Source organism: Aspergillus welwitschiae (assembly GCF_003344945.1).
Source record: "Aspergillus welwitschiae strain CBS 139.54b unplaced genomic scaffold BDQ94scaffold_13, whole genome shotgun sequence".
NCBI lineage: Eukaryota > Fungi > Ascomycota > Eurotiomycetes > Eurotiales > Aspergillaceae > Aspergillus > Aspergillus welwitschiae.
In genome coordinates this window covers 157,250-170,670 of record NW_020798707.1, presented here as the reverse complement: position 1 = coordinate 170,670, position 13,421 = coordinate 157,250, and the positions used below count along the sequence as shown (strand labels likewise).

At 50.7% G+C, this 13,421-nt stretch overlaps 4 protein-coding genes across 4 annotated transcripts; 1 reads left to right on the top strand and 3 right to left on the bottom strand.

The window, feature by feature from the left end:
* Nucleotides 1–15: 15 nt before the first annotated feature.
* Nucleotides 16–2,063, bottom strand: BDQ94DRAFT_141998 (coenzyme A transporter). The gene is made up of 2 exons (XM_026765944.1): nucleotides 1,480–2,063; nucleotides 16–1,404 (listed from the first exon to the last, which is right to left on the bottom strand). Exons 1-2 carry the CDS (start codon nucleotides 1,810–1,812, stop codon nucleotides 430–432), a joined length of 1,308 nt encoding a protein of 435 aa, XP_026627091.1. The 5' UTR covers nucleotides 1,813–2,063; the 3' UTR covers nucleotides 16–429.
* Nucleotides 2,064–2,664: 601 nt separating this feature from the next.
* Nucleotides 2,665–6,056, bottom strand: BDQ94DRAFT_159000 (DDT domain protein; the record flags this gene model as incomplete). The annotated part of the gene is made up of 7 exons (XM_026769026.1): nucleotides 2,665–3,730; nucleotides 3,810–5,407; nucleotides 5,464–5,480; nucleotides 5,541–5,643; nucleotides 5,699–5,842; nucleotides 5,897–5,962; nucleotides 6,054–6,056. The coding sequence occupies 7 exons, from the start codon at nucleotides 6,054–6,056 to the stop codon at nucleotides 2,665–2,667; spliced, it is 2,997 nt and encodes a 998-aa protein (XP_026627090.1).
* A 2,606-nt stretch (nucleotides 6,057–8,662) lies between these two features.
* BDQ94DRAFT_141992 (dolichyl-P-Glc:Glc1Man(9)GlcNAc(2)-PP-dolichol alpha-1,3-glucosyltransferase ALG8) lies at nucleotides 8,663–10,747 on the bottom strand. Its single transcript, XM_026765943.1, has 6 exons — nucleotides 10,579–10,747; nucleotides 10,421–10,499; nucleotides 10,162–10,355; nucleotides 9,611–10,104; nucleotides 9,416–9,555; nucleotides 8,663–9,364 (listed from the first exon to the last, which is right to left on the bottom strand). Exons 1-6 carry the CDS (start codon nucleotides 10,653–10,655, stop codon nucleotides 8,840–8,842), a joined length of 1,509 nt encoding a protein of 502 aa, XP_026627089.1. The 5' UTR covers nucleotides 10,656–10,747; the 3' UTR covers nucleotides 8,663–8,839.
* Nucleotides 10,748–10,880: 133 nt separating this feature from the next.
* Nucleotides 10,881–13,203, top strand: BDQ94DRAFT_22497 (putative lectin family integral membrane protein). Its single transcript, XM_026775265.1, has 7 exons — nucleotides 10,881–11,388; nucleotides 11,452–11,518; nucleotides 11,577–11,647; nucleotides 11,702–11,882; nucleotides 11,930–12,124; nucleotides 12,172–12,688; nucleotides 12,753–13,203. Exons 1-7 carry the CDS (start codon nucleotides 11,297–11,299, stop codon nucleotides 12,878–12,880), a joined length of 1,251 nt encoding a protein of 416 aa, XP_026627088.1. The 5' UTR covers nucleotides 10,881–11,296; the 3' UTR covers nucleotides 12,881–13,203.
* The last annotated feature ends 218 nt before the right edge of the window (nucleotides 13,204–13,421 follow it).

Genomic DNA, 13,421 nt, shown 5'->3' with positions numbered 1-13,421 from the left:
TTGTAGGTAAATAGTATCTAGAATTTTCGGTCTACGGGCAACAGTATCTGTCATGAAGGTAGCATTGTTAGACCATTTCAAGTATGTATACTCGACAAGTGACTCCTGGCTGGATGGTTTAACGGCTCTGTATGATTTGCATACGATCGCGATAAGATGTTCAAATCGCTCCAGCTATCAATTGATCACAACTCTCAGCTCTCACTGAGATAGTGAGCAGCGCTAGCCATTCTAAAGTGTATATGTATATACAATATTCCGTCATCCGTTCCCATGAGAGCCAAGCCCAGACCAAGCTCTCGTGCATGCGATAATTTGGGTATGAACAAATGCAGGTGTAGGTATCGAATCCAACGACGCCAACTCGGTATATATCTAGACAAAAAATGAAGACAAATGATGAAAATTCACAGTGGTTTAGCTTGGTTCCTAAATGCCAAGTCTTCCCTTCAACCGATCATATACGAAAAACCCGGTGGCTGTCATCGGGATCACCTTGAGGTATCCGATCGTCAGCCCAACCCAGAACCCCCGGAAGCCCCGTTCGAGGAATATCGTACGGGCAGTCTCGACAATGCCGAGTCGGTGGCCATCTCCGACAACGCCACCGACTTGCATGCGTCGTCGCATCACTTCGAACGGATACGAAGAAGTCTGCGACACAACACCCGCGATCGCTCCGGAGAAAAGCTCCGCAGCAGCTGTCAGTTGCTGCCGGTGATGTTTCTTCGGGTGTCCAGTTTCTTCATGTTCAGGTATCGTGGTGTAGGGAGAAAGCATCGGCGATTTCAGCCAGTCGCCGACGGTATCGTGAGTCAGGAAGGATATTCCGGCGTAGGGAAGCATTCCCATGAGAGTCGGGCCGAATCCACGGTAGAAGTTGGCCAGTCCAGAACGCGGAACAACTTTGTTCACCGTCGATGAGACACTCTCTGCAGTGGCGGTCACTGGGGCTTCCGATATTGATGCCCCCGTCGACGACGGCATAGTGATCCGCTCGTTGTAAATCTGTCGAATGATATCGCGGAATGAAGAGCGAGACGTGCGTTTCGTCTCAAATGCTAAGCGTACTCGAATAAGCTCTAACGGATACGTAAAGAAAACAGACGTCATGCCGGCCATGCTTCCAGAGACAAGTCGGCGCAGAGGAGTTTCTTTATCGCGCGACGGAATTACCACCGCTCGAATTTGCTCGTAGGCGAGAAACTTGATAGCGGCATAGGGGAAAATGCGGAGTAATGTCGCAGAGTGGCCCTTGAAGAGACCCCTAGGGCCCTCGTGGCGCCTGATATCGCGAACAGCCGATATTAAGCCAAACCAGCTACCGGAGTATTTAGCGAATTGTGGATTGGACGCTTGAAACAGAATCTTAACGCGATCGAGAGGAGCAACAACGGTTTTGGCCTAGGTGACACAAGTTAGTCTACCACGTCCGGTTCGCATTCCGATCCTCTGCGTTCCTGCAGAAGCAAAACTCACCGCACATCCCGCCAAACCCCCCGCCACTCCACTTCGTAGTAAGTAGTCCACGCTCCGCTTGTTGACTTCTTGCGTTGCGCCATGGCTCTTTTGCGATGGACGCGGGGTGGAGGCATCATCGACGGCAGTCGTCTGCGCCGTACCCACGGCTAAGCGATCAGTTGTATCGCCTGGTGTCGAGCCTCGGGCCGGTCTCGACTGTGCGACTTGCTCCATCTGAGGAGAGGGTGACTGCGAATTTCTTGAGGATGGTGATGCAGGACGGAACTGTGAGGGGTCGGATCCGGTAGCAGAAGAGTCAGGCTGAGCATGGTCCGAGATGACAGCCGACATGAGCACAAGTCTGGCACGAGACCCGGTGCTTCTTCGGGGAGAGGAGACTGCAGCAAGGTCTGTCGCGGACTAGCGGAGGATCGGGGCCATGGAGATAGGATGCCGCGAGATAAACAGTCAGAAAGATCTCTCTTACGCTGGAGATAGGGTTCGACAAGGAGAATAGCAATGATCAAAAGAGAAAAGCCTAGTAACCGGCAGCGCCCCAGACACCAGGCGTAGGATGATAAAGCATCGTCATGGTGGCACTCCACCAGGCGGCCTGAAGAGCGGAAACTCAGAATCGCCGGGGATGACGTTACGGGCTGACGTGCCGATACCAGCCGGTGCTACTGCTCAGTCAGCTGAATACCGTCACATAACACCTCGGCTTCCGAGTGGCGGGCGGTCGTAATTTTCCGGATTTGGACGGCCAACCGCAGCCGCGGCGTTACTCATCTGGAGATAAAGATAGATAGATAGATAGCTACACTACTCCGTGCTAGAGACTCGGATCAACTGAACCTCTCCCCGGGCAAATACTGTACAATACCCGCGAGGCGAAGGCGGGCAGGTCTCTTTATTTTAGAAGCTTATATATATACTTGGTGATGCCCTGTGAATCTCGTCCTCCGCAGCCCAGTAACACTCCCCTTTCCCATCTATCACGAACTCAAGTATAACATAGAATGGAAATATATGCGGGAAATCAAAAGCATCATGGTCGCGTCGCTCATGCAATTCTATAGAAGTACTAACCTTTTTTGGGTTGCTGACGACTCCCGAGTATCCTCAGCAATGCATGCAGTTCCACCCCCCAAAACACCTGTATGTCCAAAAATCAAAACGAAAGAGAACTCTCAATGAGCTACTTTAGAAGTTGTATCGGGTGCCCTGTCGTGTGAGCGGTTTGCCTTGACGGTTGGTCGCCTTGATTTCTTTGGGCTCATCCGTCATCCTCTTGGCCCGCTTCGTCGGCCGTGAAGCATCCACATGAAGATGACCATTCTCCGACAATGCCGTGGTATTGCGCCAGCGCATGCAACGATGCTTGTTGTCATCCACATACGTCTTGTTCCGCGTCATCACGCGTTTGGCCGGAACATCCTCCGGCTCCTCCTCGTCGGACGTCGGCTCCAAGTACTCTTTGCGGTGTTTCATGTACTTCACGATATTATCACGCTGCAGCAGCAGTTCCTTGCGGAGTTTGGACTCGCGGTGGCCCCGTGAATCAAGCCAGTCGAGAAGTGAGTCGATCGCTTCTGGGTCCTCATAGTAGCCCCATTCGGTGGCATTGGTGAGTCTGGTGTGACCTTCCTCGGTCTTCTTGCGCTCTGCGGGAGTGGTCTGGAAATCCTTCTGGTATTGCTTCCTCAGATCATCTGAGACGTCGATAAATCCCACACGCTCCATCTCATCGGGTCCTTGAACCCATAGGCGACCGTTGGCATACTGCGCTTCTGCCGTTGAGCTGTTGGGCATCCCACCGTATGGCATGGCGTTCCGCTCGAACCACCAGTAGCGGTTGCAAAACCGATCCTTACCAAGACATCTGGTCCGCGGGCAGTCGGCTTCCCTTAGATCATTATCGACAACATTGATCTTATCTTCAAGCTTCTGGATGTTGGCCTTTTGGTCATCAATTTTCTTGAGCACTCGTTGGAACTGCTTGGAACCCTTCGGCTGCTTGGCGAGTTGTTCTTTTCTTTCGCGTTCTTCCTCCTGCTTGCGCTTGCGCTCCAGCGCCCGGTCTATGCCTCCACGGAGCGTCCGCTGAGGAACTTCTTCCTCATCCGAATCCACAGCTTCCGAGTCGCCGTCCATGCCGGTCATTTTGGAATCTTCCAGGGCCTCCAATTCAGGTGCTGGACTGGGTGACTTCTCGGGCTCGGGTTGAAGAGCTTTGCGCTCCTGGTGTAACCGGCGGAGTTCTTCAAGACTACGATCATAATAAAGTTAGCCACTCTATCAACAAAGCTTTCATGCAAACGGGAATCAGTTCAACAAGGTATACATACGCTGCCTTGCGCGCCTTCTGGTACTCGATCTTCTCCTTGCGGAACTCGGTCATCTGATTGCTGCACTCCTCCAGATAGTTGCGGATGGCCTTTGTCTCCAGACTGAGCATGCAGATAATCTGGAGAGCCTGGACACGTAGGTTCACATCCAGTGTAGAGTACTGAGCTTGTGCAGTCTCCTGGGTGGGCTCCGCGTCCAATGGAGCTAGGTGCTTCAAAATCTCATTGCACACCTTCTCCATCCGTGGACGGGCTGACAATTGGTGCAGGAGCCCGATCATCACCAATTCCCAACCCCCGTTGCGGAAATCACGCTTTCGCAGGCGATCAATCCAACCGTACTCTCCAAACATCTCTGCAGCGCGATGGACCTTGACCTCGACGGAGCTCGAACGATCCCGATCCGCCTGGGCTTTGAGATTCTCTGCTTCAGCCTTTGCGAGGCTGCTCCGAGTAGTCATTCTTGTGACCACTGGTTCAGGTTCAGGTGTCGGTTCTTCCTCTTCTTCCTCGTCCTCCTCAGACTCGTCGTCTTCCTCGTCTGGAAGTTCCGGTAGAGATATCTGGACAGCACCATTCTCATCCTTCTCCGCATTGACCAACTTCTTCAGGACGGCGCAGTGCATCTCCACGAATAGCTCACAGTCCACGTCCTCGGATGAAAAGCGCATAGCCTGAACGAAGTCATCGAAAGTGAACGAATCGAGCTGGAAAACTTCGCAATAGACGTTGAGAGTGTTCCACGTTTCGAGGAGACGCCCGACTGATTCCAAATCGATATCATCGTGCAGAAGATCGGCATCCTCGGGATCATCCGTTTCGTCCACGGTTAAGAACTTCAATTCTGGGCGTTGCTTCTTCTTTTCGCGATCGGGCGCAATATCTAGATCCTCGATGGGGTACTTGATCGGGGGAGGGGATGGCTCCTTGGGAGGCTCAGCCTTCACGACAACCGCAGGGGCAGGCTGTGGCTTCTTTTCCGTCTCCTGGGTCTTGGTGGATCGGGCTGCTCCGTTTGTAGGCTTGTTGGCGACAACGAAAGTGGGATTGCCGTTGAGTGAGCGTTGGTATTCGAGGAACTGTGCTTCTTTGTTTCGAGCCATGTCCTGTTGTGACTTGCCTTTCTGGCCCTTGACCGCGGGCTTCAACTCGGGTAATTGCTGTGATGCGAAAAAGCCAAAGAAGCCCTCCTGGTCCGCTTTCTTCATCGCCTTCTTCTCCGCAACCTTCGCCCCGTACTGCAGGTGCTTTGGTACTTCAGTCGGAATCCTAAACTCCTCCGCAATAGAAGGTTTCACCAGCCACGGTGCACCATTCCACGATTCTCGAGTCACGTTGTTCTTGATGAACGCACGCAGCATTTGCTTGGTAAAAGTCTTCCGGTCGCGAGTGATGTGCTCCTGGTCCAATAGCGCCTCTTCATTTGGACGATCCGTAACTTTGACAAGATAGGTGGAATAGGCGGGCCTTTTGAGGGTTCCATCGGGGTTGAGCTGGTCCGGAAAATTCACTTTATCTCGGATTGTGCCGTGGAGACGAGTATTATCATCCAGTAAGATCAGGACAGGTTCTCCGGGGTAAAAATCCTGCTTAAATTCCTGTTACGGGTTAGCGAATTAAGAACAGGCAAACCGATTCCTAACCACGTAGTTACCTCGTAAATTTCATCCACTAACATGCGCATGTTAGCTTTCACAAGATGTCTAAGGTATCGACCAAGTATGAACCTACCAAGATTATCGACCCGCGATACTGTGGAAAACTGGATTCGGCGCAAAATAGGCTCTTTAAGAGCATCAGGGAATGCGCTGTTAACTTCGCGCGATTCCTCCATCTAGCAGGGCGTTAGCGTCTGGAAACATAAATGCGCGAACAAATTTTTCGCGTACTTCGCTTCGAAGAGCCTCGAAAAATGTCAGGCCCGAGTGGCCTGTTATCTCGCAGATAAACCTCCGCTGCTTATAAAAATCCATTCTCTGCAGATACGGCTCATAGTTGACGAAAACTTCGTTGGTCTCTGGGATAACCCAGACCTGCAATCTCAAGTTAGCAGGTACGTCGATCGAAGACTTGAGGGGTATGCATGCCTCGGAGCTGTCATCTTCAATGACCGGTCGAGGAAGGTACTGGACCGGTTTCCGCTTGAACAATACCTAAACAGTCAAGTCAGTCTCGTTGCAAATTCCTTCCTGTCAGACGTTCTGTCTCGTATCCAGCGCATTGTGAAATATCTTCGCGACATACCATGGTCGTTCAAGGAAGAATAGTTATAGTACGATCGTTCATAGATTGCTCGGGGTGGTGGAAAGCATGGATGTGACTAGAAAGCGCAAACAATAGTTAGTTATATGAATGGCAGAGACAAAGGACAAAGAATTCAGAGGATAAAGAGCAATGCGCGGTGCAAAAAGAATCCGAAGCACGTGGGAGACTCATTGTGCTCGAAGACGTGGGTTCAATGCGAAATGCCTGCGCGCGGAGAGATCCTTAGGATCCATAAAAGGCAATCCGATGGCGCATCTGCAGGCCTGGGCAGTCGCCAACGGGCATGCGAGGCTTTGATGGGAGAGCAGATCGAGAATTTACTCACACGACGCGTGTTCAGTCGCGCTTCACACCAGTTTCGCGGACCGGAGGCGACCAAGACACGAGACGAGGGAAGCGTGGAGCCGCGAGCTCAGTCGAAAGTGGAGTCGAGATCTAGATGCGGGTATAATATCCCAGGGAGACGGGGCTGCGTGCGGGGAAGATGCGCGAGGCGTGAGGGACGGCAGCAGGGAAGAAGAAGATCTGAGAGAGAGGGCGAAGAGAAGAAAGAGAAGAAGAAGAGGAGAAGGCAGAAAGGAGAGAAGCGGTCGCCGCAAAAGAGCGACGGCAGAACCGGGCCCCATGAGGATCATTGCGGCAAGTGGTGGGAGGGCCGCCGAGGCACCGGGCACGGTGATTGGCCGAGAGGAGGAGAACAGAACGGACAAGACGTCGGGCGGACGCTCGGTAGGGATTCGCTGCCGCTATACCGCTTCGGGCTGCTTCTCCTTCCCTTAACCCTCTCCCACTCCCCGTCTTTGCCCCCCAGTGTGTTTGTCCTGCTTGCTCGTCCCCCTCTCCCCTCCATTACCCCCATGTTTTTGCACTCATTCGACTCGTCATTTCCCGGAGATTATTATGAAATAGATTTGGTATTGCCTGATTCGATTCTGCTCAATATACTTGGCTCTATCTGAACACGGCCTGACCCGTCTGCGGGGACGATCTCGCTGACCTTGCGACTCGAGGTCAACAACACAGTATTTTTGCAGCCACATCCAAATTTACATACTGCTCCAACCTACTACAATTCTATACTCTCTTTTCTGGTACTATATTACTACTATTATACTCATGTCAAGCTGTCTGTGCTATTTGTGTCATAGTTCGACTTGACAGTTCTCGTGTAGTTTCACCCAGATACTTGACTTAGTATCCGTTTCATACTCGGAACTTGCCCATTCTCACACCCTTCTCATTCTAACTCATTAGGAGCAAATATACACTTACACTTCCTTTATTTTTTCTGCATTTTCCCCACTACCTTGGCTGATATCTACGCTGCTACCGGATTATAGCTATTGTATCACTTTGCGTGCTTGATCAGCTTATCATAGACACCCAGTACCAGCTTGCCAGCTGACAATCGATACCCAGCTTAACTGCCAAGGCCACCATCTCTATACTTAATACGACAGTCAACAAGGTTTAATAGCATCAAAAATACATAGACTTGGTCTTATTGAGATCCCGAACAGCCTGGGCTTCTGGTTTGTATACTCAACAATTAGCAGAATCACCACCTAGTCAACGCTTTTGAATACAGCATATACTGATACAGTCATGTTTGAATCATGTGAGATTAGTACTTTATCGCGTAAGATTGTTGCACTTCTCTAGGTCAAATGTTGAAAGACTACCATCATAATATAGCCATCTCATCTACAAACTACCATGAATATTACTGACTGCCTAGATCTCATTCTCTACTCTTTACTCTTTACTCTTGGACTCATTCACGGAACTAGTTAGAGCTAGAGTTATCAGGGATTTCCAATACTATTTTCGCGATTATATCACGGCATTGGCCAAGTATAGAGTGTATCAGCACCACCCGCACTACGAGCAATCCACAACAACAAAGGCGGTACTATCCTTGATCTTTGATACTCAGAAGCGTGCTTAGTGCCAAAGAATTTCCTAAATATATTACTACTCTCTTTCATTGTATTCGGAAATCGTCGTTCATTCAATGCCAATTGCCCAAGAACCCGAAAGTAGAGTTACGCAATCTCTGCTCCATAGATAAGAACATCTTTCAAACGCTCATTATATTCTAGGAACAAAGCGTACACGCGACACATAATCCTAAAAACACTCAAACAAGCCCATAGTAACTGAAACATCTCCCGAAGTACTTTGTTAAGTTTGTACACTCACCCGCATACTAGTAATCCCCATCTGACCTATCACCCACCCTAATATATACTAAGTACTACTCCCCAAGCAAACCATATTCCCCACAACAACGCAAGGCATCCATCACCTCCACTCATGAATAAAACACGTCAGATACTCATTATTCCCCAAATAGCACCAATACCTATCCACACACATTGTGCAAGGAACAAAGCATGAAGGGTACAAGAAGAAAGCACGGAATCCAATCTCTTGTCTCATCTGCAGTGTGACAATCCATGGGAACGATCCCGATGCGCGCTAAACTGCATTGGGACTGATGGCTGTTGATAAACTTTGCAAAACTGGCTGATCAAGTGGGTCCGAGTTCGGGCGATGGGTTGCACGTGGATGAGGCAAACTGAGCAAACTGAGCAAACTTGCGCGACCGCGTCTGATGAAGAAGTTCGGTCAGTTGGAGGCGGTGTGGCACTAGTAGTGGATTACATCATGGCTCTTTGATCAACAACAATTTGTGAATATTATTGATTATGGTATGGAACTTTTGGCAATTATTGATATCTATATCTATACAATCTGCTCTCTCATGCTGTAAAGTAAACTACCATAAATCCAATCCAACTACCCACCACCCCGACTGCAGAGTAACTGCTCATGAACATCAGGGGCAGGAATTGCAACCGCTCCAGTCCGAAAATGAGCTGGTGAAGGAGGGAGCAGTAGATGATCAGCGGAATGGCAATAGTCAGGTACAGTAAAGAGAACCGATCGGCGACGAAGATCCGGCGCCGCTCGGAGACAGGTGCCACCTGATCAAATACGTAGAGGAACAGCACGAGCCACAGGACTGTGTAGACCGTTTTGATCGGGAATTCGGCGGCGGTAAAGAGTAAGGGAAACAAAGAGACGTGTCCGGCTACAGCCAGGGGGCGGAACGCGCTAAAGTACCGCCGGTCTTTGAGCGCGATGAGACTGAACGGGATGATGATCAGAAGTACCGCTTTCTCATGGACATGCCAGCCGAACAGGAACGATGCATATCCGCACAGGGTGATGGCACCAACGAAAGTCTCCCATTCAGGGTTGCGCCAGAGCTTAATCAACGGGAGCTAGTAACCATTAGAATCGCCGGCCGGAATCAATATAAACTAAGCACTTACCAACTGAAACAAGAAGGTCAAGATGAAAGTGTGCTCCTTGGTGACCTCAGGCAGTACGGCGAATGACGTGTCTCCCACAAGACCACGAGTGACGCTAACCAGGGCGTCCTGGTTAACCGGAAGGCCCAATCGCGGAGCAACTGCATTATTTAGTGCCTCTGAATGAATGCATAGGATTAGGTTCATAGGACTTACGTTGGATCAATATGCGATCAGTAAAGGAGTACAACGCCCACACATTAGGTGCCCAGTACGCATGGCACAACCCTCGAGAAAAGGGGAAGAGCCTGTCCTTCAATTGAAGCAGTTGACCCCAGGAGGCGAACGGCCCGAAAGCCAAGGCAAAGACGCCAACCACGCACACGCCGAGCTTGATGATGTTAAAGAACCGAGGGCGGAAAATTGACTTCGGATCCAGACAGTAGACCCTCAGCAAGTAGACGAAGTATGCCAAGGCAAGGTATAGATAGATGTGCTTCAGACATAGCAAAACCGCGAAGCTGATCCCACTGTAGAGAAGAGTCGACTGCTTCCGTGCCAAAACGATTGAAAGAATCAAGATGCCGTAAAGGAACCCGTTGTACTGAAAATGAATGTGGTCGATGATAAGCAGACCGGGCGACAGGAAGATGGACAGGCTGGCGATGTGCGCAAGGTGTTTGTTTTGTTGCGATACCGACTTGACAAATCTAAGCGTTCCCGAATCAGCTAGTCGAACGAGGCACAAGATGGTATAGAAGAATTACCTGCTCAAAGCGAAGAGCAGAACCAGCTCCGTGACGATCACCGTGGCCCTCTGGAAGTAGATTGTCTGCCATGAATCATGATTGAGGTTGTTGACAATCAACATCGCCGGATCCGCATAACGTGCCGCCTGGGAGAGTACCCATTCGAATGCCGCGAAGAAGGGAGGGTAGTCGAGAGTCCATTCCGACGTTTTCTGACCGGATTTGCGCAAATTAGTATTATGCACGCTTGAAACGGTATGCATTGGCGAATACGTACCTCGTAGTACCATTCCTTGACCGGCAACGAGTGTGTAATTGCGAGCCAGTTTCGATGGACCTCAAAATCGGTGGATTTGCTGCACGTTCCAGCCACAATTCAGCTGTGAGTTCTGCAACCTCGCGGTGCTGTTCTAGACCATTTGCGGGCAAACGTACTATGCGGGGAACAAAAGGATTTTGAATGCTGTCGCAACGATGGCGCACTGCGCCAAAGAAGGGTATAAATCGGTCATTGGTAGTCTTGCGCTTGACGCGCCGCCCGGAGAAGGAAAGGGAAAGGAGCGTGGGGCATGGAAAGGCGAGAGAAAGTGCCAGTCCTGGGGAGGGAAGCTGGATGGAGGCAGAGGGATAACCACAATAGGCCCATGGAACCCATCCGGGGCGGGGTTCACGTGACACCAACAGGGACGGGGAGCTGAAAGGCCAATCTGTCCCCTGCATTTCGCGGCGGTTCTCTGTTACGATTTCCTGCGGCAATGGACTTGGCTTCGGACGTAGGAGTCCGTCACTCGGTCGTTCTCTCTAGTCTGGAAATTCGTCATCTGGTCGATTTCTCCCCCGCAACTACCTCTATCGCCAGGGAAATTCGCCTCTGCGTGATCGCCATTGTGGTTGGGTGGACCACCTCGCGCGTTGTCTCCGCCTTGTTGAACCGGAGATCGTCGTCGGACCAGTAACAAGATACACCAAGCTTACTCGGAGCTTCACCTTGCTTCTTCTTTCTGGCTCTCCCACTTTCAATCCCTCTGTCTTTCTTACGTATTGACAGCTTCTGCCGTGCTTTGGATCTATACTTAGCCTTTTCCCTCACCGTTGTTTCAAAGATTAGTACCTGCATAACTTGTTTGCGTGACGAGCCTCCGATTGCATAGACATGATGAAGATCCCTGTTTCTCTCCTTTCTTTGGTTGCTGCTGCCACAGCTCAATCGGTGATTGAAAGCTCCAGCTTCGGCTTCGGCCAGACGTATGTATCACCGTCTTACCCGGTCTGACACAAGTCAATCTCTGATTTACTAATGCCTCCCAGGTTATCAGCAGATGGCGGTGCCATTTCTGGGTGGCAGACTGGAGGGGAATCGCATACCCCCGACATCGTATGCTGACCACTCCCATGATGAAGCTCCAAGCCATGGCGTACTGACTGCTACGTAGCTCTCTAACAAGATCATCCTGACACCCCCTTACCCAGGCAATACAAGGGGATTTGCTTGGTCACAGACTCCGTAAGTCCTGCTGGTTCCTATCCTTGACGGATTTATATTGACCCAATTTTGTAGTGTATCGCAGTCGGAATGGACAGCAGAGTTCCAATTTCGAGCGACTGGTCCCGAACGGGGTGGAGGTAACCTCCAGCTCTGGTATGCCAAGGACGGTAAAGATAGAATCGGCACTTCCAGCATCTATACTGTCAACCAATTCGACGGTTTTGCTCTGGTCATTGACAGCCACGGCGGAAGGGTAAGTCCGAAGCTACTGTCTGATGGCAAAAGCTAATTATTTACCAGGGTGGAAGTGTGCGCGGGTTCCTCAACGATGGCACAACAGACTATAAGAGCCACAGAAGCGTTGATAGCTTGGCCTTTGGACACTGCGACTACCCTTACCGCAATCTTGGACGGCCCTCTACCGTCCGCCTAAAGCACACCAAGTCCGTCTTCGAGGTTACTGTCGATGACAAGCTGTGCTTCTCCACTGACAAGGTGCGTCCATCCACGCCACATCCCCATCAACAATCTAACGTAAACAGGTCGCTCTCCCTACTGGCAACGTCTTCGGTCTGACTGCTGCAACCCCCGAGAACCCCGACTCCTTCGAAGTCTTCAAGTTCGTTCTCCAATCCGCCGAGTCTGGAACCGGCAGCGCTGTGCCCGTTCAGCAGCAGAACACCAACCAGCAGCCTATTGCCGCCCAACAACAGGCCGTTCCCCAACAGCAGCAGCAGGCACCCCCAGTCAACACCGGCTTTGAGCAGCAGTTCGCCGACCTGAGTAACCGCGTCCAGGTCGTCAACCAAGCCACCGACAACATCATCCGCGAACTCGGAAGCCAAGACACCAAGGCCGCCAACCGCCAGGTCGAGCTCCTCCAGAAACTCGCCAGCAAGGAACAGATCGCCAGCCTCGACGCCAGACTCCAAAGAATGGAGCAGATGCTGCAGACCATTCAACGTGACCTGGAAGGCAAAGACTACCACAGCCGCTTCAACCAACTTCAGGAAACCTTGCGCTCGTCTCACCTTAGCTTGACCGAGAATCTCTTGGGAGGTAAGTACTCCCCTTATGGTTTTCCAAACCACCCGAATCGAAGCTAACTCACTCACTTATCTAGTTATCACCTCCTCCGCCCCGCGCATGGGATTCTTCATCTGCATGATCATCGCCTTCCAGGGTCTTCTTGCCGTGGCTTACATCATCTACAAGCGTCGCCGTGCGAACATGCCTAAGAAGTTCCTCTAAACTTCTTTCATCCTCTTTCCCCACCTGTATCCATATCAACGACTTGAACTGCTGCCAGTCAGTCTGCGGTAATGAACGATATCACGAGAAACCCGGCAGCGCCGTTGTACGGCGTTCCTTCTCTTCGTTATCCGAATAAACCATCATGTGTAACTATTCGTTTATTTTATACTAGCTAACGTTATGTTGTCGTGCGTTCCTTGATTCTGTACTTGTACATTTACAATTACACTTGTTTAGCATTGCGCTTATTTTCATTCCAGCGCGGTGGGAGCGCAATATACATATCTGATCTGGCCACGGATCAATAGATATTCGGTCCATTTGCATGCAATGTGCCTCTCTGTTGGGTCGTAAACGAAGAGCAATGTGTAAATGTAGTATCCTGATATAAGTTTCCGTCTTAATCCTGTCTGCCTCGTTCGAATCAGCACCGCACCCCCCCCCCCCCCCCAACCCAATATGCATACAACAAATTTGACAACCTGCTCTATATCGAGAACGGATTTTGTGCCGAACAGACCTACCTCAGAGTACCACT